The 24073-nt window shown below is 36.6% G+C and overlaps 1 protein-coding gene across 1 annotated transcript in view; it reads right to left on the reverse strand.

The window, feature by feature from the left end:
* HCN1 (hyperpolarization activated cyclic nucleotide gated potassium channel 1) overlaps window positions 1-24073 on the reverse strand; it is a 416455-nt gene that overhangs the window by 353623 nt on the left and 38759 nt on the right. The window contains exon 2 of the mRNA XM_047731377.1: window positions 7250-7673. Within this exon, the coding sequence (XP_047587333.1) occupies window positions 7250-7673 (424 nt within the window). The remainder of the gene's footprint in view (window positions 1-7249; window positions 7674-24073) is intronic.

The following is a 24073-nucleotide window of genomic DNA, read 5'->3' on the forward strand; positions in this document are numbered from 1 at the left end:
AATCAGACTCTCTCCTGAGCATTGAGTCCCACATGGGGCTTGATCTCATGACCAAAACCATGACCTGAGCCGAAATCAAGAGTTAGACGCTCAACTGACTTAGCCACCCACACACCCCTATAAGGGTGAACTTTAAAATCTAGTAATTAATTTATTATAAAAGTGAGAAATATAAAAATTGAGTAATAACTGGTATTGGCTTAAACTAGGATGATGATAGAGAAGATTCAGGGAAAGAGTATGAGAATTCAAAGCACCTTCAAGAAGTTGAACCAACAGGACGTGGTTACTGTTAGCTACAGAGTTTGAAAAAGAAAGAGGGGTCAAGGATGCCTCTCAGATTTTAAACTGAGTAAAAGGAAATGAGAAAAGGAGAAAGGCAAAAGGAAAGAAGAGAGAAGGAGAAATGGATATACCAAGCTTGATGATATCAAGAGATGTCTTTATAAAGGTGTCACATATTCACGTAGACTTTGAGACAGGGGGTACATAATTTTGAAACTTTGGATATGAGTCTAGCTGTTATCAATATATAGCCATGGAAGTGTATAAACACATGCAAAAGGGGAACACAGATTGGGTCAATACCAGGATATTAATAAAGTCTACCATTTGAATGTTAAAATAGGGGTCTGAACGTTTCAGATATGATCTTATTTTTTTTAACAAAGCATCAGAATTATAGGGATCTGCTGCAATGCACTGAACAAAGAGCATTCATAAAATTATACATCTCACTTCTAACCCGCACAGACATAGACCCACACACACCTTGTTAATCTCTACTTCATTGTCTCGACCTAACAACATTCCATATCCACATAGAACTCATCACACTGTACTGTAGAACTTTAGGGTATCTGTTAAGATACCCCCTTAAAAACACATAGTATGATCATTGAAAACAATAAGGAATAAAAATAATTCCTTAGAGAAAGAACTTAAACTCGCTGTTTAACTGGAGGAGAACATTTATATAAAGAGAAGTAATTTTTGCATATATGAATATCCACAGTCAGCTATTTTATCTAGACATAAATAGACAAGGAATTAGGTAAGTTTAAGAGAATGTAAGTGAATCGCTTCTCGGCCTTTTGGCTGAGATCAAGTGAAGAGAATGTAAGTGAACAATTTCCAGAGAAGATAATTTTGTTTCTTTTTTTTAAGAATATAGAACCCTAAAGTAACACAACCAATAGAGGACACCTAGTGGTCTTTAGCAGAATCAATATTTGCCTGCAGAAAATATTAAGCAACTCACCACACAGACGTAATAATGTTAGAGTCAGCACACGTGTTAATCTGAGAAAGATGACATCATGAATCTTATATATAATAGTATACAGATATTATATATATATATATATATATATATAAAATGGGCATACATCAATTTAAGTGTTTCAAACAATTTCCATGCATCCTATTTCATTTGAACTTCATAACTGTTCTGTTAAGTTTATAGGCATGAATAAGTCACTTTAAGGACTCCTCGCCAGATTACACAGAAAATAAAAGGCACAATTTGAATAAAGTCCTACATACACTAATTTCTAATATAGGGTTCATTTCACATCATCATGTTGCTGGAGGCGTGCAATACAAATCTCAAATATAATTGGATCAATAATATTAATCGTGGTATATATTGTTATGTATACGAACATAGTAATATATTATGACAACATTAATTATGTCAAATATAATTGATATTTAAATATGAAACATTACAAAAAGACTTCATATAAGATCTTCTTATATTTTACTATCGGTACAAACATTGCAAGGGTAACAACTGTTGGCAAAGTTAAATCTCCCTTTAGATAACCAAACAGTGCCCTGCTTGGCACTGGCTATATATAAGAAAGCGGGTGAGTCATATATCTGTCTCCCAACTGGTATTATTAGGTCTCCACTCAGTGACCTCCAACACTCTTCATTCTGTGGCACTCTAAAATGTAACCCCTCCCCACAGCTTCAAATGCCTCAATGACACCTTATTAAGTTCATCATTAGCATAAATTCATGACTACGCCTCCGAACTCATTCCCTTCACAAGCTAGAATTTGGAGGTGCAGAATTGTCTTTGCTGAGCTGCTTGTTCCTCAGGTCTTAGTGGGATGCTCCTCCCTGCCCCATTTTGCTCAGCTTGGTAAATCAGTCTCCAGCTCTGAAACCCAGTTCAAGTCTCTGTGAACCTCTCTTCTTGTGCAAAAAAAAGCTGTGTTGTTCACTCCCTCCTTTATTCTGCCACTTACCACACCATCTGTGATTATTTGCTCACATGTCTGTTTTTCCTACAAAGCTGGGATCTGCTTTGAATTCTCTCATGCAGCATCTGCACATAGAAGCTACTCAGTAATTGCTTGGGAGTGAAGAATGAATATTCCCTTGCAATTATTTAATGGATTTAGAACATGGAGGATTGCCATGTATTTAGGGGATAGGCATGCTCTGATAACCTTTCAGAACTCTGTGCTAGCATACAAGGAAATTCAAAGGCAAAGCTGACACTGACTGTTTTCTGTGGACATTTATAGCCAACAAAAGAAAAGGAAAACACATATAAATAAGCATTAGCAACAAAGCTGTCAGTATGAACGAATGCGAGAAGAGTGTGTAGAATTGCCCCCAGTAAAGATACGGACCATTACAGCCCAGTCCATCGATGTTTAATATTTTTTTGGAGATGAGTTGGAGCCTCGTTTTTAAAGGAGTGATAGAAAAGAAGAAAACACTTTGCAAATCTGAGGTGTGGCACATGCAAATTTACAGAAGCAGAAAGACTCATTCTCTGCAAGCACTGTAAAACTAAAACACAAGCAGGAGAGAGTTGTTGGGAACAAATGTAAAGTGACAGGAGTGAAATGGGGGAACGGTTTGCTAGAGAACCTTGAAGGCACAGTGGAGAAACACAGATTTGATGTGATGGGCTATAGAGAGCCTCTCTTAATTTGAGTGAGGGTTAAGTTTAGGAAAACACTGGTGTTTGCTTATGGCAAATCTTGGAATTTGATGTGTTTTCTGAAAAAATGAAAGTCGTTAGAGTATGTATTGTGTAATTATAGATAGACAATTTATAGCAAGAGTTAGTTTCTAATCTAATCCAATTAGAATGCTAAAATTAACCAAAGACAGAAACCACAGTCTGCATTAGCTCCCTGTGGAATAAATTTCCTTATTAATGCTGCGTTGTTAAACATACTTTGTATATAAACCTATCTCTGAGCTAACATAAAAATCTAATATTGATTGCTAGAAGAGCAGTTCAATGTTCCATACACACTATTCATCTGAAATTGCTATAGACATATATGAAGATCAGAACTGTAAGCCCTCTTCCTGCTTCAAGATAGATTTAGTTAATTACAGTATATCTAAAATCTACACACAGAGGATTGAGGGGACAGGAGATGAGGATACAAAATAAAATATCTTAATGTGTGTATTCCAAAGCCATAGTTATTATACAAGCATTATGCATTTCCCACATGTTTTTTTTACATTGCTCATGAAGAATTCACACTTTATGTGACACTGAACCCAACAAAAAGATAACCATTATAGAGAAGCATTTCTCTTTTCAATTATGTTTCTTAAATCTCAAATAATATCAAGGGTTATCCCTCTTTGATAAAATGACTGACATCAGCAGCTGAGGGATTTAAGGTTCCTAGAACTTTTCACTTTTGCTAACAGAATAATCTCCCATATAGTAACCTCTTAATCTACCTTTTATCTCTTCAGGGCTTGCCTTGGTCCCAAATTGTTACTAACATTCTATTTTTATTTCCAGGGATTTCCTGACTGTTTCTTTTAGGTCAGAGAATAGGTTTCCCCCCTGTGATAGGTAACAAAATAACACTCCAGCTTGAGTTACTCTTTACTTGAAATACAACATGAAGAACAATGATGAATTAAGGGAATGATTTTTTTTCCCCCTCAACCAAAATACAAGAATGGGAAAGATACACTTTGGTTTTCTGGAGATTACAGGAAAAAGAATGTCTTGGCCTGATTTATCCAAATTGCTAGATTTTCACCTTACCTGGCAATACATATATTTTCAGGATAGCATCAGAGAGCTCTATTTTTTTGCATCTGAAAGCCACTGATCTTATAAAATTGCCTTGTGAAAATAACTTCTCTCCTGATTCTTTAATACCACGTGTTTCGTAAATTAGTTGGCCTAATCACCTCTTTCCTTCTACATTAGCCACTACATTCAACTTTAGTAATGACAGTAACATAAAGACTAAATTTTAAAGTTTCTGTATTTCATTCACAATATTTCTCTAATTTATTTGGCTTTGGCACTTCTTGTTGTTTTTCAGTTGAACTAATTCAGACCGAAAAAAAAAAAAAAAGTATCATTGAAGATGGAAGCAGTTTCCTATAGAAGGCAGCCACTTTCCTTGGGAATGATTCATTTAGAACAGTGGCAGCTTCCAGACTTCACACATTACTTCCCCAAATTTGCTGAATTTAGCATTAGCCAGCTTGGTACTAAAACACTCAGAACTCAAAGACATGTGGGTGAACTCACATCTTCCTCTGCGGTCTTATTCCAAATGTTCACAGAGCAAAGTCTTCTGGCTTATTTGTTGTATTTTCTACAAGTAAACACATCCTGGTGGGCATTTGTAAAACTCAGGTAGAGATTTGCCAGTTTGGAACCATTCAAGTTCCTCTGTGCTTTCTGTGTGAATCATATAGGTGATGAAATAATGAATTTGCATTAAATTCTGGATTAATTATTACAGTTTCTTCCCTATTTAACAAGATTACTAGCAGACATTAAATATCCATGATATATGTGATTTTACACAGGGATATCATATAAACAAGAAAACATTCTTCACTTAAATGAGCTCGTGGTTCATTTATCATCAAGGTCATTTATTTATAAGCAAGATCTTGCCAACTCACGACTCTAGCTTCAGTGGGTTTGGTTACCAAATTTCTGTGAGTGCATATTAAATTGCATTTTATAGTAATGATGGCAGTGAGCCGATGATCCTGAATTATATCATGGCATCTTTGAAAAACCATCATGTTACACAGATCTAGGTGACTGTAACTGCTTCCAGGAACCAGAGGGCAACAGTGTAAGGAGTGTCCCCTTCTATGACCGCATGGCCTGCCACTTTATCTGATAGGATACCATCTGTTCATCCTGCTGCCATTCTCTAGGGTAATTGGGTTAAAACTACAAGACATTGAAAAATAGTCACATTGCCTATATTTTTAATTGCCTGGCTATTTATATCAAAAACTTTTCTTTTTACAGACTATTTAAAAAAAAAATGTGACCATGTTTTAAGAGGTTAATGTTCAACTCTTACATTGCATAGACACAATCTTTGTTAAGAAAAGCTTCCTATAGTTTCTAAATATGGTGGAATATATATAATATTAAGAGTGTATTAAGAGCAGCAGAGGGGCGCCTGGGTGGCTCAGTGGGTTAAAGCCTCTACCTTCGGCTCAGGTCATAATCCCAGGGTCTTGGGATCGAGCCCCACATCGGGCTCTCTGCTCAGCAGGGAGCCTGCTTCCTCCTCTCTCTCTCTGCCTGCCTCTCTGCCTACTTGTAATCTCTGTCAAATAAATAAATAAATCTTTAAAAAAAAAAAAAGAGCAGCGGAGCTTATCTTATAGTGAGAAGCTATATAGTTCTGTGGTTAGGAGCATTTGGTCTGAAGTCAGATCGCCAAGGTTAGAATCCCAGCTCCAGTTTTTACTAACTCTGTAAATCTGGGCAAGCTACCAGAATTATTAGGAAAATGAATGAATCATGTAAGGAATAGAATATATTATTTGACACATAATAAGCCCTCAATAAATATTAACTATTATTATCAATAATCACCTTGGCTTGATATTAATCTCAAAGCAGTATAATAAAGTTTAAGAACCAAACATTTATTACATTTTAGGTGGAATGTGCTCTATAGACATATTACAAAATGAATCGAATCTCTCAAATGTGCTTCATTCGATTTTGAATAAAATCCATATCCATATTTTAAGAATGATCCATTTTTATGCCTTTCAGCAGTATCTTACGCAGTGTTTTATTATTGCATGTCATTTCCTGAAATCCTGTGAACTAAAATGTCATTGACAAGCACACACAAAACACTGCTAGAGTCTCACAGAAAGCAGAGCTAACGTTCTGAGCTAAGAAGTTCCATTTTAGAACTTGTTTAAACCTAAATTCTAAAACATAATTCTTCCTAAAAATGTTAAAAAGCATTTCTGCAGTGGGTAAAGCAATAATTAATCTATTGCCAGTATATTGTTTTCATTAGTCCAGGTCTGACACTATAAGCCTCTTTGATCCTCATTTTTATGCAACAATAAAATTCAGGTTATAATTAACTTAAAAAAGTAGACTTAGAAGGAAAATAAATCAAAAAGTTTATGAAGCAGCCTCTGGAATTAGGGACATAAACTCCTTTGCTCAGTGATGGTACATTTAATTCAGATCTTTCGAAACTCCAGTTGGCTGAGCCCTTTCAGGTCCTACCAACACTGTAAGAACAACAGATGCCCTCTTCAGCAAAATATTGGCCAGATTCATTATATTTATTCATTGCACTATTTGTGTTTTCTATGTAATAATTTCCCTCCTGAGTATGCTATTTTTCAGTGTTTTGAAATGAATTAATAGGGAGAAATTACAAGAAATAATTATAGGCAAAGCATAACACTGGGCAAAATTATTATGCTAAAATTGGTCTTTACATATACAACTTGAAATACTTTTTAAAAGTCTGTTTTCTTCAAATGCAAATTCTCTGAAATTTTAATATTAGAGGAAACATAAACCAGATTATCTCATAGAACTAGTGATACAAACCAAATTAGCAATCAGAGCCTACACATCTTTGTCATGGATGGCAATTGATATATTCATATTAAATCAAAAGAAACTTCCCATGGTAGAAGAGGAATTGCATTGATTAGGATAAACATTTGTTGATTAAAGTGGATTTGTTTTTAAAAAGAAACTTAATTGGCATAAAAAAATTGTTTCATGGTGACTATTTTTTCAGTTGATTCAAATCCAGTATGACCGTATCTTTGAAGATACAAATATATCACTCATGCACCAAAAGGAATAAATAGAATTTTTCTTCTTGAATTTCATAAAACTCATTAAACATAGCACAGGTGTTCATCTTAAAAGTTATAGTTAACAATCTCATGCTATAGTGGCTTTAAAAAAGTAAAAGATATGTCTTACCTCTTCCCACTGATGTATGTATCTAATTAATCTTGAAAGTCGTAATAAACGCAAGAGACTGAGAATTTTTGTAAACCTCACAATGCGAAGTGCCCTTGCTGTCTTGTAAACTTCTGAATCCATTCCTTTTTCTACAATGAGGAAGATATAATCCACTGGGATTGATGAGATGAAGTCAACCACAAACCAGCTTTTTAAATAATTCATCTTGATCACTTTAGGGTCCAGGATGATTTCAGAACTGTCTTCATTGACAGTACCAGTCCTAAAATTCATTATCAGGTCCAAAAGGAAAACTGTATCTGAAGCCACATTGAAAATAATCCATGGTGTTGTTGTTTGTTCTGTAAAGAATGTGATTCCAACTGGTATGATGACCAGGTTTCCAACCATCATTATAAGCATTATTAAATCCCAATAAAACCTACAACAAATAAAAAAATCAGATTTTAAGACACAGACAATAACCATTCTTCCCCCATCTTAAAAAAAAAAATTACTGACTTATGGTTTAATAAATGAGTAAAATAGGGACGCCTGGGTGGCTCAGTTGGTTAAGCAGCTGCCTTCGGCTCAGGTCATGATCCCAGCATCCTGGGATCAAGTCCCACATCGGGCTCCTTGTTCTGTGGGGAGCCTCCTTCTCCCTCTGCCTCTGCCTGCCACTCTGTCTGCCTGTGCTCGCTCTCTCTCTCTCTGACAAATAAATAAATAAAATCTTTAAAAAATAAAAAAATAAAAAAATAAAATAAAATAAATGAGTAAAATAACAAAGTGTTTGTTTTATAACGAAGGTAACTCCTTCAATGGTTATAAATTTAAATCTAAATAAAATTAATATATTTCTAAAGCAAATCATTGTGTTTACAGAATTCTAAAAATTATTTGATATATAAAGTGTTACTGAAATAAGTTCAAGAAGACAGATCCCCCATTTATCCAGTAAAAAAAAGCGAAGACAACCTCCTCCATGTTAACATGTAATATAGACTGAAATAAAGAAGGCGTATCAGACCAGCAGATTTACACCAAAAAAAAAAAAAAAAAAAAAATTTCTTGTGAAGATTCTTTAGAGATGCTTTGAAGTACTTTATATGTCAATTACCCATCAATCATCGATTAAAATAAAGAGTAAAATACTAAAAATATTGGTACTATAAATTATCTCTAAGAGTACAGATTCGGTCAATCATAAATTGCAGGCTAGCCCATGGCTTCATAGCACTCCAAATATTTATGCTTTCTTCTTTTTTAGTTTGAAGTGAGAAAACTAATTTTGTTCTGAGGCTAAAAATAACTGAACAGACCACTCTAAATTTTAAACTAGAATCTATCCAAAAATTTTTTTATCACTGTTTCGTTGAACAGCTACTTCAAATATATTCCCACTGTTTTCCCAAATAATTCTTTTTTTTTTTTAAGATTTTATTTATTTATTTGACAGAGAGATCACAAGTAGATGGAGAGGCAGGCAGAGAGAGAGGAGGGGGGGGAAGCAGGCTCCCTGCTGAGCAGAGAGCCCGATTCGGGACTCGATCCCAGGACCCTGAGATCATGACCTGAGCCGAAGGCAGCGGCTTAACCCACTGAGCCACCCAGGCGCCCTAATTCTTTTTTTTTTAAGATTTTATTTATTTTTTTGATAGAGAGACAGCAAGAAAGGGAACACAAGCAGAGGGAGTGGAGAGGGAGAAGCAGGCTTCCTGCTGAGCAGGGAGTCCAATGCTGGGCTCCATCCAATGACCTGAGCTGAAAGCAGACACTTAATGGACTGAGTCATCCAATGCCCCAATGATGTAAATTTCTATGACAGAAATTTCTGTTAACCAAGATCTCTTTATTTAACATTACTTCCTCTACATAGACCAATTGGGGTACAATTTGCATAATCCTTTCAAAATTACTATCATCCCTGGTTATGAATGACTTGGGATAAAACTAGTTGCATAAGAAAGAACTATAATAGGCCTTCTCTCTCCTTGTCTCCACCCTCCCAGGATTATGTAAAAAGCAAATGTTTCTCATTTTGAAGATTTTACCAGTCTTTGTGTCAAAATGTACCTACACAATTATGCACACATATACAAATACCCATGTCAATCATACATCATGCACTATCAATTTCAATGACATATTTTCTCTTTTCTTCCCCTCCTCTTTTAATGGAAATACACAATGTGCCATTTAATACACCAAGGACAGAGGAAGGATGTAGAGGAGATGCAGTATTGTAATAGCTATTTCACAGAAAGTGACATCATCAAACTATAAAAATGGAACCATGTGTGCCCTGAGGATTTTCACTTTTCTGGACACTCTTATCACAGTCTCTTCTGTGAGCTCATCTCTCTGCCCTCCACTTGAAGGATGCCGTTCCCCTGGGTGTCCCACATAGTCCTTTTTACTTCTATTCTACACATGCTCTTTGAGCAGTATCATACATTCATCCACATATTTATGATTAATTCATAACCGATGACTCCAAAAGCTCCACCTCTGGTCCATTCCTGTCTAACCTCCTAATCAGCAGCCTATTGAATCTAGCCCCAAGCAAATCTCACACTCACGTCACAGCAGGCATATGCTCAAGCTCATCATCTCCCTTCTTGTATAGATTTCTCACATATTCCCTATGCCAGGGAATGGAACAACTCTATACTTTATTTGCAAGCCAGAAACCCTGGAGCAATCCTAGAAAACTCCTGGCCTTAAATCTACTCAATCTCACATTCGGATCAGTCCCCAAGACTGTTTGGTTCTAACACCAACGTGTGAGTTGTATTCATCCATTTGCCCTTTACAATTCCCACTGCAACTATCTTCAACTAGAAATCCTTACCAGCTGTTTAATTTGGAGACAAGTTATTTAAATTCTCCAATCCTAAATTTTTTCGTCTGTAAAATGAAGATTATTATGGAACCAAATGTGTAGAGTTTTACAGATTAAATGAAATAATATATGCAAATCATATATCCTAGTATATAACAAATCATGGCACACAATGCTGGTGGCCTACTTACTATTCACTTACCTTCCCATACCAAAAGAAAAACAATTCTGCAGTGACAGCCAGAAGCCCATTGAAAAAATACTCACTTTTACAGATATCCTTACATTTCTCTCATTAATACAGAAGATATTTTTAAAGAAAAAAAATATCCTATCCCTCTTACTCAAAAGAAATGAAGAGGATAAAGTGGCATTTATTCATTCTTGGAGCAATAATTTTTATCACACCATAGCTTTTTATTAGTGGTACTTAATATGGTCTGAAGCCATCAGAAATCTCATTATCAATATAAAGCTCCATTAAATCTTATAATTTCCTTTTAAAGTATCGCTGACTCTCTTTTACAGACATAAACACAGATCTTGTTATAGACTTTGCATAATATAACACTTTCTTCAGTTAACATGGATTCATTCCTTATCTAGCCAAGGAAAATACAGTTGTCACCCACTCTCAAAGTATGATATAACTTCTGTTTTTTAAGCAAAGAATATGTTCCTGAAAATTGACCTCATGAGACTCTCTTGCCTACCTGCCCACAAGTTTCTTTTCTTGACTCTTTGCTCTGAAAATGTCTCTTGAATACGGAAGTTCACTCTTTCTTAATTTTTAATATCTAAGTCTTATATATGTTAATATGGAATAGTCTTTCCTATTCATTCCTCTTTCTATTCCCAGTTATCTAGTTTGGGCAGAACTAGTTCTTGCTTAGAATAGCTCAAGTCTCCTGTCTATGGAATCTGACCAATTTTTACCCATCAGTCCCAGAGTGTTATGTTACCTAACACATAACTTTCCAGGTCAACAAACATCTATGACTCTCTTAATTAGGTAAAAATAATTGAGCCTGATTTTCAAGGCACTTTAAAATATAGCCTTCTCCTCCCTTCTCAGCCTCTTCTTAACCACTGTATGTAAGAACATCATATCTTAAGCAAGAGAGAACTTACTCTTACCTTGCCATCATGCTCACCTAGGTAATTGTATAGGAAATATAGTTTCTTCCAGTCTATTTATTCATTTTCCTATTAGTACTCTACCTACCCTTCAAGCCTTGTTCTAATACTGAGTTTCTTAGTTTTTGGTTTTTTTTTTTAGCCACCCCCAGAGCAATATATACTTTCAGCATGCTTCTTATTTTATTTTTCCTTTTGTTACTAATTATCTATTTTTGATTCCTCCATCATTCCTGGATTTAAATTCTTCTTATAAAATTTTTATTAAGCTTTTAATTTCAATTCCAGTATATTAACATACAATGTTATATTAGTTTCAGGTGTACAATATAGGGATTCAATAATTCTATACAGTACTCATGGATATAAGTTCTTTGAAGTTCAAAACTGTACTTTCATATTATGTTTAGCTTCTACAGTAATGTAGACATTATCTAGGATAACAATGTTAAGAAGATGTATTAATTAAATTTTTAATGGAAACATACACTTCAGTGGGTATATTTAAAGAAATCCTGTTTAATAAGATGATAAGTCATTAATGCAGTAAATAATTTCTTAACTTATCCTTTATATAACTCTGGATTTTTCTAATTGAGGGCTTTTATAACATAGGAGACAATGTAACAAATTAAAAAGGAAACAGAGATTAGGAATATGTTCTGAGGTTAAAGAGCCAGAAAATGAAGCAGTTTTGGATTTGACACTTGGTTTCACATATTATAAAATCCATCTTCTTCTATTCATCCTGCTTTAGAGAGACAATATTTGTATAGGACCTTGGTTGGACTTTAAAGGCAGACTAGTGTTCAAATCTCAGTTCCACCTGCTGTATGGGTTTGGGCAAGGTATTTAACTGCCATGAACTTCAATTTTCTTCTACTACTGAGTTTCTCTGAAGGAAAACTTCAGGCAATTATGTATGCAAAGAGTAGTGTACAGAACCTGTTATACAGAAAGTTTCTCTGAAAAACCAGGAAAGCAAGGACTCCTGGGTGGCTCAGTCAGTTAAGCTGCTGCCTTTGATTCAGGTCATGATCCCAGGGTCCTGGGATCGAGTCCTGCATTGGGCTCTTTGCTCAGCAGGGAGCCTGCTGCTTGTGCGTGCTCTCTCTCTCTCTCTCTCTAATAAATAAATAAATAAAATCTTAACAACAACCCCCCACCGCCCCCCCCCCCAAAAAAAAACCCAGGAAAGCAGACAGGGCACTCACTAAGAAGCAAGTCTTGAGAATTACAGTAATTATCTAAGTATTTTTGCCTTATACTGAAAGTGGATGAAATAGACAAAATAAAATAGCCTTTCAATTATAATTAATGTATCACTAATAACTATACTTTAACTACTAATAAAATAGTTACTTTTTTTGACAAATTTTTTTTAATGTTAAGAATCCATTTCCCCCCATGAGTTTTTAGAAGAGAAAAAAAAGCATTGTAAAGATTGGTCCATGATATTAAACTCTGAGGACTGATAATTCAATCTTGCTTCTTTCTTTCTTTCTACCCACTTGCGTACCTCTAAGGCTTGTGGTAAACAAGACAGCCCAAACTGACCTAACAAGAGTTCCCATGATCCTTCAGGTTTCCTACCTCCCTATAATGGCTGCACTAGTTGAAATAATCTGATGCCAAATATTTCTAACTTAGAGCCTTAAATTTAAAAACTACCATGTTTCGCTGCTGGAGGTGCTACTGTTAAATCTGTCTGTCTAAATATTGAATGAAAGATTTTCTTCTTCCCCTTTACGATGAAATATTTTTGTTAAGTGGAATGGAAGAAAGAACTTCTGGTTAAATCCTTGAAATGATGCCAGATTTACACGTGGCTACTATTTTACCTACGGTTGAAGTCAAATTATGCGACAAACCTGTCTGTCCTACTGTTCACTTAAGACTTGCTGCTAAAAATTATGTTTTTAGATATGAACCATAAGTTGGACATGTTTGTAAACAAAATTACTTATCAATCTATATAAATAAATAAACAAATGTCCAGTGGATTTACTTTTTATTAAACACACAGTCCTTGCAATTGTTTTTCAAATTTTGTGTAAACTGATTTAATTTTCAAAAGTCCAAGAGCTTGACTATTAGATCCACACCTTTTCTTTTAACTGAGTACAGCTGACACAGAACATTACATTAGTTTTAGGCATACAACACAGTGATTTGACAAGTCTCTCTGTTCTGCTACGTTCACTACAAGCACAGCTACCAAGTGGCATCATACAATGCTAGCACAATACCACTGACTACACTCCCTAAGCTGCAGCTTTTATCCCTGTGACTCACTCATCCCATAACTAGAAGCCTGTAACTCCCACTGCCCTTCACCCATTCTTGGGCACGTATTTGTTGGAAAATGAAGTGTCTTCTCGTAAATGCTACGCCTTCTTCATAGTACGTCAGTGTCAATTCACGGCATCAAATCTCAAGCAGCCAATAACTGAACTCCGCTCGGAGGGCTTCTCAGACATCCTTCGTGACTTACAAACCTCACTCTCTACAGACTACTCAGCTTGGGACTGATGTTTTATAGGACTTATGGATGCCTTTTCTAAGCTTTGCAAAGAAGTTTCCTTGATCGGGTCTGTTACCTGTCCTAATGTCTTAATGTCCTGCATTAAGGGACAGAAAACACAGACAATTCAAATATAGGCAATTTGAAGTGAAAATACACTAAGTTTCTTACTACAGTAAAACCTTGCTAAAATCCTAACTGTAGGAACTTTAGCCTAAGTTATAGACAAAACTAAGTTAAACCATATTTGTAGACATTTAGAGGTTTTTAAGTAAACAAAGCAATTTACCCAATGAAAACAGGAGATGGATAGAAGTTATATCACATGTTAACTAATCTTATTGATTAAAATGAGCTAATGGGATGCAAATTTAACTCCTACAAAGGTATTAAGATCTATACCACTCCAGGCAAAAGCAACCATGTTTTTCTGCCTCCCCGTTCTTCTGCAATTGTACTTCATTGTGTATTCATCTTCTCAGGGCCAACATCAGTGGCCTTATTATTAGTCCATTTACTCTCGTTTACAGCACTTTACAACTTTGACTATTCACTCCCCCTACTTGAAACTCTCTCAAACCTTTGGTTTCTATGATTTTCCATTTTCATAGTGCCTCACTCATATTTATATATTAACAGAAATTTATTTTCCTCCACCTTTACCGAACTCCTCTTCTTCCTCCATTAGAGTAGACATTTCTACGTGATCATCTCACTCAGCTTCTCAGCCCTCCATTACTCTCTCCTCCGGTCACATCAACTCCCAAACGCTAATATATGAACATAATGTGTCAACGTAACTAAAATGTTAATGTAAGTCATTCTCAAGTCTATCACTAGCCTTAACCTCTGTGACAGAGTTATGCATTTCTAACTACATTCACTCGTTAGTCCTAATAGAAGAGTCATCTCAACAGGGTTAAATCCAAACCAATTAACCTTATGGCCCAAAAATCATTCTCCTGATATTTTTATTTCTATTTATTATAACACAGCATAGCATAGCAGCTGTTGCTGCTTCTTCCTCTTCTTCTCTTCACTGTTTCTTTCTTTCAGCCAACCACTAGGCATAAAACTTAAAAATTATCCCTGACTATTCCATCAGCCCAGTTCTGACATTTGACCATTTGCTTAGCCTTACATTCCTTCTAATACAATACCTTTCATATTCAGCTTTTCATTCTGTTCCACTGCCAACTTTTTTTTTTTTATTTTATAAACATATATTTTTATCGCCAGGGGTACAGGCCTGTGAATCGCCAGGTTTACACACTTCACAGCACTCACCATAGCACATACCCTCCCCAATATCCATAACCCCACCCCCCCCAACCCCCCTCCCCCCATCAACCCTCAGTTTGTTTTGTGAGATTAAGAGTCACTTATGGTTTCTCTCCCTCCCAATCCCATCTTGTTTCATTTATTCTTCTCCTACCCCCCCAACCCCCCATGTTGCATCTCCTCTCCCTCATATCAGGGAGATCATATGATAGTTGTCTTTCTCCGAATGACTTATTTCGCTAAGCATGATACCCTCTAGTTCCATCCACGTCGTCGCAAATGGCAAGATTTCATTTCTTTTGATGGCTGCATAGTATTCCATTGTGTATATATACCACATCTTCTTTATCCATTCGTCTGTTGATGGACATCGAGGTTCTTTCCATAGTTTGGCTATTGTAGACATTGCTGCTATAAACATTCGGGTGCACGTGCCCCTTCGGATCACTACGTTTGTATCTTTAGGGTAAATACCCAGCAGTGCAATTGCTGGGTCATAGGGTAGTTCTATTTTCAACATTTTGAGGAACCTCCATGCTGTTTTCCAGAGTGGTTGCACCAGCTTGCATTCCCACCAACAGTGTAGGAGGGTTCCCCTTTCTCCGCATCCTCGCCAGCAACTGTCATTTCCTGACTTGTTAATTTTAGCCATTCTGACTGGTGTGAGGTGATATCTCATTGTGGTTTTGATTTGTATTTCCCTGATGCCGAGTGATATGGAGCACTTTTTCATGTGTCTGTTGGCCATCTGGATGTCTTCTTTGCAGAAATGTCTGTTCATGTCCTCTGCCCATTTCTTGATTGGATTATTTGTTCTTTGGGTGTTGACTTTGCTAAGTTCTTTATAGATTTTGGACACTAGCCCTTTATCTGATGTGTCATTTGCAAATATCTTCTCCCATTCTGTCAGTTGTCTTTTGGTTTTGTTAACTGTTTCCTTTGCTGTGCAAAAGCTTTTGATCTTGATAAAATCCCAATAGTTCATTTTTGCCCTTGCTTCCCTTGCCTTTGGTGATGTTCCTAGGAAGATGTTGCTGCGGCTGAGGTCGAAGAGGTTGCTGCCTGTGTTCTCCTCAAGGATGTTGATGGATTCCTTTCTCACATTGAGATCCTTCATCCATTTTGAGTCTATTTTCGTGTGTGGTGTAAGGAAATGATCCAATTTCATTTTTCTGCATGTGGCTGTCCAATTTTCCCAACACCATTTATTGAAGAGGCTGTCTTTGTTCCATTGGACATTCTTTCCTGCTTTGTCGAAGATTAGTTGCCCATAGAGTTGAGGGTCTATTTCTGGGCTCTCTATTCTGTTCCATTGATCTATGTGTCTGTTTTTGTGCCAGTACCATGCTGTCTTGATGATGACAGCTTTGTAATAGAGCTTGAAGTCCGGAATTGTGATGCCACCAACTTTGGCTTTCTTTTTCAATATTCCTTTGGCTATTTGAGGTCTTTTCTGGTTCCATATAAATTTTAGGATTATTTGTTCCATTTCTTTGAAAAAAATGGATGGTACTTTGATAGGAATTGCATTAAATGTGTAGATTGCTTTAGGTAGCATAGACATTTTCACAACATTTATTCTTTCAATCCAGGAGCATGGAACATTTTTCCATTTCTTTGTGTCTTCCTCAATTTCTTTCTTGAGTACTTTATAGTTTTCTGTGTGTAGATTCTTAGTCTCTTTGGTTAGGTTTATTCCTAGGTATCTTATAGTTTTGGGTGCAATTGTAAAAGGGATGGACTCCTTAATTTCTCTTTCTTCTGTCTTGTTGTTGGTGTAGAGAAATGCAACTGATTTCTGTGCATTGATTTTATATCCTGACACTTTACTGAATTCCTGGACAAGTTCTAGCAGTTTTGGAGTGGAGTCTTTTGGGTTTTCCACATATAGTATCATATCATCTGCAAAGAGTGATAGTTTGACTTCTTCTTTGCCGATTTGGATGCCTTTAATTTCCTTTTGCTGTCTGATTGCTGAGGCTAGGACTTCTAGTACTATGTTGAATAGCAGTGGTGATAACGGACATCCCTGCCGTGTTCCTGACCTTAGCGGAAAAGCTTTCAGTTTTTCTCCATTGAGAATGATATTTGCCGTGGGTTTTTCATAGATGGCTTTGATAATATTGAGGTATGTGCCCTCTATCCCTACACTTTGAAGAGTTTTGATCAGGAAGGGATGCTGTACTTTGTCAAATGCTTTTTCAGCATCTATGGAGAGTATCATATGGTTCTTGTTCTTTCTTTTATTAATGTGTTGTATCACATTGATTGATTTGCGGATGTTGAACCAGCCTTGCAGCCCTGGAATAAAACCCACTTGGTCGTGGTGAATAATCCTTTTAATGTACTGTTGAATCCTATTGGCTAGTATTTTGGCGAGAATTTTTGCATCTGTGTTCATCAAGGATATTGGTCTGTAGTTCTCTTTTTTGATGGGATCCTTGTCTGGTTTTGGGATCAAGGTGATGCTGGCCTCATAAAATGAGTGTGGAAGTTTTCCTTCCATTTCTATTTTTTGGAACAGTTTCAGGAGAATAGGAATTAGTTCTTCTTTAAATGTTTGGTAGAATTCCCCCGGGAAGCCGTCTGGCCCCGGGCTTTTGTTTGTTTGGAGATTTTTGATGACTGTTTCAATCTCCTTACTGGTTATGGGTCTGTTGAGGCTTTCTATTTCTTCCTGGTTCAGTTGTGGTAGTTTATATGTCTCTAGGAATGCATCCATTTCTTCCAGATTGTCAAATTTGTTGGCGTAGAGTTGCTCATAGTCTGTTCTTATAATTGTCTGTATTTCTTTGGTGTTCGTTGTGATCTCTCCTCTTTCATTCATGATTTTATTTATTTGGGTCCTTTCTCTTTTCTTTTTGATAAGTCTGGCCAGGGGTTTATCAATCTTATTAATTCTTTCAAAGAACCAGCTCCTAGTTTCGTTGATTTGTTCTATTGTTTTTTTGGTTTCTATTTCATTGATTTCTGCTCTGATCTTTATGATTTCTCTTCTCCTGCTGGGTTTAGGGTTTCTTTCTTATTCTTTCTCCAGCTCCTTTAGGTGTAGGGTTAGGTTGTGTACCTGAGACCTTTCTTGTTTCTTGAGAAAGGCTTGTAACACTATATATTTTCCTCTCAGGACTGCCTTTGTTGTGTCCCACAGATTTTGAACCGTTGTGTTTTCATTATCATTTGTTTCCATGAATTTTTTCAATTCTTCTTTAATTTCCTGGTTGACCCATTCATTCTTTAGAAGGATGCTGTTTAGTCTCCATGTATTTGGGTTCTTTCCAAATTTCCTCTTGTTATTGAGTTCTAGCTTCAGAGCATTGTGGTCTGAAAATATGCAGGGAATGATCCCAATCTTTTGATACCGGTTGAGACTTGATTTAGGACCAAGAATGTGATCTATTCTGGAGAATGTTCCATGTGCACTAGAGAAGAATGTGTATTCTGTTGCTTTGGGATGAAATGTTCTGAATATATCTGTGATGTCCATCTGGTCCAGTGTGTCATTTAAGGCCTTTATTTCCTTGTTGATCTTTTGCTTGGATGATCTGTCCATTTCAGTGAGGGTAGTGTAAAAATACCCTACTATTATTGTATTATTGTCGATGAGTTTCTTTGATTTTGTTATTAATTGGTTTATATAATTGGCTGCTCCCACGTTAGAGGCATAGATATTTTAAATTGTTAGATCTTCTTGTTGGACAGTTCCTTTGAGTATGATATAGTGTCCTTCCTCATCTCTTATTATAGTCTTTGGCTTAAAATCTGATTGATCTGATATAAGGATTGCCACTCCTGCTTTCTTCTGATGTCCATTAGCATGGTAAATTCTTTTCCACCCCCTCACTTTAAACCTGGAGGTGTCTTCGGGTTTAAGATGAGTTTCTTGTAGGCAACATATAGATGGGTTTTGTTTTTTTATCCATTCTGATACCCTGTGTCTTTTGATTGGGGCATTTAGCCCATTAACATTCAGGGTAAGTATTGAGAGATATGAATTTAGTGCCATTGTATTGCCTGTAAGGTGACTGTTATTGTATATTGTCTCTGTTTCTTTCTGATCTACTACTTTTAGGGTCTCTCTTTGCTTAGAGGACCCCTTTCAATATTTCCTGTAGAGCTGGTTTGGTGTTTGCAAATTCTTTCAGTTTTTGTTTGTCCTGGAAGCTTTTAATCTCTCCTTCTATTTTCAATGATAGCCTAGCTGGATATAGTATTCTTGGCTGCATGTTTTTCTCATTTAGTACTCTGAATATATCATGCCAGCTCTTTCTGGCCTGCCAGGTCTCTGTGGATAAGTCCGCTGCCAATCTAATATTTTTACCATTGTATGTACAGACTTCTTTTCCCGGGCTGCTTTCAGGATCTTTTCTTTGTCACTAAGACTTGTAAATTTTACTATTAGGTGACGGGGTGTGGACCTATTCTTATTGATTTTGAGGGGGGTTCTCTGAACCTCCTGGATTTTGATGCTTGTTCCCTTTGCCAGATTGGGGAAATTCTCTCCAATAATTCTCTCCAACATACCTTCTGCTCCCCTCTCTGTTTCCTCTTCTTCTGGAATCCCAATTATTCTAATGTTGTTTCATCTTATGGTGTCACTTATCTCTCGAATTCTCCCCTCGTGGTCCAGTAGCTGTTTGTCCCTCTTTTGCTCACCTTCTTTATTCTCTGTCATTTGGTCTTCTATATCGCTAATTCTTTCTTCTGCCTCATTTATCCTAGCAGTGAGAGCCTCCATTTTTTATTGCACCTCATTAATAGCTTTTTTGATTTCAACTTGGTTAGATTTTAGTTCTTTTATTTCTCCAGAAAGGGCTTTTATATCTCCCGAGAGGGTTGCTTTAATATCTTCCATGCCTTTTTCAAGCCCGGCTAGAACCTTTAGAATTGTCAATCTGAACTCTATATCTGACATATTACCAATGTCTGTATTGATTAGGTCCCTAGCCTTTGGTACTGCTTCTTCTTTTTTTTTTTTGTTGTGAATTTTTCCGCCTTGTCATTTTGTCCAGATAAGAGTATATAAAGGAGCAATAAAATACTAAAAGGGTGGCAACAACCCCAGGAAAATATGCTTTAGCCAAATCAGAAGAGATCCCAAATCGTGAGAGGGGAGAAAGGGGATAAAAGGGGTTCAGAAAGAAAAAAGAAAAAAAAAAGAAACTATTAAAAAAAGAAAGCCAATAAAGAAAAAATATAAAAAGAGGAAAAAAAGGGGCGCCTGGGTGGCTCAGTGGGTTAAGCCGCTGCCTTCGTCTCAGGTCATGATCTCGGAGTCCTGGGATCGAGTCCCACATCGGGCTCTCTGCTCAGCAGGGAGCCTGCTTCCTCCTGTCTCTCCGCCTGCCTCTCTGCCTGCTTGTGATCTCTCTCTGTCAAATAAATAAATAAATAAAATCTTTAAAAAAAATAAAAATTAAAAAAAATAAAATAAAATTTAAAAAAGAGGAAAAAATATATATATATTAGATAAACTATTTAAAAAACGTTAAAAAAGAAAATGGTAAAAGTTAAAAAAATTTAGCAGAAGAAGAGAAAAAGAAAAAAAAATTGAAAAAGAAAAAAAAATTAAATTAACTGCAAGGCTAAAAAATCATGGGGAGAAAGCCATGAGTTCCGTGCTTTGCTTTCTTCTCCTCTGGATTTCCGCCGCTCTCCTTGGTATTGAAACTGCACTCCTTGGTAGGTGAACTTGGTCCTGGCTGGGTTTCTCGTTGATCTTCTGGGGGAGGGGCCTGTTGTAGTGATTCTCAAGCATCTTTGCCCCAGGCGGAGTTGCACCGCCCTTACCCGGGGCCGGGCTGAGTAATCCGCTCGGGTTTGCTGGTTTGCTTTCGGGAGCTTTTGTTCCCTGAGCGCTTTCCGTAGAGCTCCGGAGGGCGGGAATGAAGATGGCAGCCTCCCGGTGTCCGGCCCGGAGGAGCCGAGAGCCCGGGGCCCCACTCCTCAGTGTGCTCTCAGAGAACAGCGCCCAAGGACTCCCGTCACCCTGGCCTCTGGCCGTGCTCCGAGCTGACCGAGCCTGTGACCGGTTCAACGCAACCCCGAGCTGAGAGTCACTCCTCAGCTCTGTCTCTGTAAGCCGGCTTCCCCGTTCTAATACCGGTAAGCTCTGCGACACTCAGACACCCCTGATCCTTCTGCGACCCTTCGGGACCTGAGGCCGCGCTGACCCCGCCCGGGCTTCACCCCAGTTAAGCCTCTGGAGCAATGTCCCTCAGCTGAACAGGCTTTTAAAAGTCCTGATTTTGTGCTCCGTTGCTCCGCCGCTCGCCGGGAGCCGGCCCCTCCCCCGGCGGTCTATCTTCCCGTCGCTTTGGATTCACTTCTCTGCCAGTCCTACCTTTCAGATAGTGGTTGATTTTCTGTTTCTAGAATTGCTGTTCTTCTTCTCTTCAATCTCCCGTTGGATTTGTAGGTGTTTGCAATCTTTAGATAAGCTATTTAGCTGATCTCCAGCTACCTGAAGTAGTCTCAGCCTGCTACTTCTCCGCCATCTTGACTCCTCTCCCACTGCCAACATTCTTTATTAAGTTTTTATTATATCATTATTCTGCTTACTAATTTTCCTGTTTCTACCTGCCCTAGTAAATTACTTTCTATTTATATCCAGACTTTCCTATTGCTTGCAAAATGAGATGTAATCATTCAACATCCTCTAGTGTGTCCCAATTCTATACCTTGAAGCTTATCTTTTTTTGTACATACATGGTCCTCCGCTAATTTTAAAAATACTTCTTTGTGTTTTCCACTGCCAAAAAAAAATGCCTGGGATTTCCTTCTCCCAAAACCCAAAATCAACTTCTATATTTCCCTCTGTGACCGCAATGGCCAAATTAAATGCCAGCATTCTCTTTTATTTGGTCCAGAGCCCAGCTGGGGTTCATTTCCCTGCCTCTAACTCTTATCTTAATTTCTCCATGCAAGATTTTCAGCATTTGAGAGCACCTCCTATTGAATGGTAATTTACCAAAATATGGTGTCAATAATAATTTGATATACCATTTAATAACAGTGTCTGAAAATATTGCTCTTGCATTTATTTCTAGCAAAAGTAAATGCCAATCTTCTCTGTACTTAAATTGCCTAGCAAACAGTATATACTTCTGATTTCCCAGCGATCAAATCCAAATTAATCACATTTATGTTAAGGAGAAATTATTACACATTATAAGATTTTAATTAAAGTAAATGACCATTTATTCCTTTAGATGGTTTAGAAATTAAATTTGTATAAGCCTTTTGTATTTATCTGTGAGTGGTAGAATTATGATGCATATTTAATTTTTTAATTTTTTTAATTTTTTATGATGCATATTTTTAAACTATTCTAATTTTCTTGTTTTAGACAACAGGAAGAAAGACATCATTCAGGGTATTTTCATTATGTCATCCAAATTTACTTCACAGAAGGCCACAAGTTTCATTCTACTGAATCAAAACAGCTGTTTACTCCTAATTGTCACAAATGAAATTCATTTCTGTAAATCTATACAGCTTTAATTAAAAAATAAAGAATGTGAAAGAACTCCCTGAAGATTAAGTAGTTCTATGCTGCAGTTTTCTATCTTTACGGTGACATATAGATTTTCCATAAAACAAAAATTCTTAATTTTAAAAGGTGAGTATAAAATCTATAAGACAGCTCCTACTGCTTCACTTTTAAAAGTCCAATCTAATACTATTTCTTCACTTCCTAGTATTTTTATTTGATTTACCATAAAGTGATTTTTTAAAATTTTTATTCTCCACTATGACCTTCAGCACTTCATTCCTTTAAGGAAAGTACGAATATTGTCCATGGTCATGTTAACCAAAATGTGTTCTAGCGCCATTCATTCTAATGTTTGATTCATTGAATTGGCATCCATTTTTTAAACTACTTTATTTTTATTTTATTTTTATTTCATTTTAACTATTTCCAAAGACAGACTAAAAGAAACTCCATATTAGGATCTTACCAATAGATAATCCTATGACACAGACATTGACACAGACACTTTTATTTTGAAGCTCAATTAAATGAGATCATAAGAGACTCTTATGTACAGAGAACAAACAGGAATGATGGAGGGAGGGGAGCAGGGGATGGGCTAGATGGGTGGTGATGGGTTTTAAGGAGGGCAGGTGCTGTGGGGTATTATTTATTATATGTAAGAGACGGATCACTGAATTCTACTCCTGAAACCAATACTGTACTATATGTTAACTAATTAGAATTGAAGTAAAAATTTGTAGAGAAAAAAGGAGAAAAAAGAATAAATACAATAAATACAAAGTAATTGCAAAAAAAATAACTATCAACTTCTAAGGGCTTTCCATTTGCTGATATACTTTCATCCCTCTACTGTGCAATTTTAAAAAGAAGGAAATGAGTGAGTGAATTGTTCCCTGTCTAAATACATACCTAACTTAAGGTTAATTCAAGCTGGAGGTTTTAATTTCAGAATAATTCTTCCCTCGTTTCTACCACAATCTTCCCACAACACTGCTTGTGTTTTCTACTTGTCGCTTTATCTTTCTTGTCACTGATAAATAGGTCACTTCCTTATGTTTCTTGTTACTCTGCAAATCCCAACAAACCCTTATCCTCTTTGTTCACCCCTAAACTGCCAAAGCCACACAGACCTTTTGCATTAATGCTTCAGCTTGAGGGTATGATGGAAGGTTCAAAATCAGTATCAAAGCACATTACTGCATGCTCAAGTATGCAAAATGTTTACATTTTATGGAAGTTTTTGAGTGTGTTCAAGGTCCTGATTTCTGCATATAATAATTTACCTCATTGAGTATTAAAAAGGAAAGCAGCATCAGGGCAATAAAGTATAAGTAACATTTACAATAGGTGTTTTATAAACATTGTCTCATTTGATACTTATAACAATCAAAGATGTTGGCAACATTATCTAAATTTAAGAGGAAACTGAAACTCATCCAACTAAGGGACATTCTAAATTTTGCAGGGAAGAAATGAGTACAACTGCTTTTGAACCCATGACCAATTTTCATGCTTATATTCCTTCCACCATATTCAATCCTTAAATAAACACATCAA

This window comes from Lutra lutra, chromosome 5 (assembly GCF_902655055.1).
Source record: "Lutra lutra chromosome 5, mLutLut1.2, whole genome shotgun sequence".
Classification (NCBI taxonomy): Eukaryota; Metazoa; Chordata; class Mammalia; order Carnivora; family Mustelidae; genus Lutra; species Lutra lutra.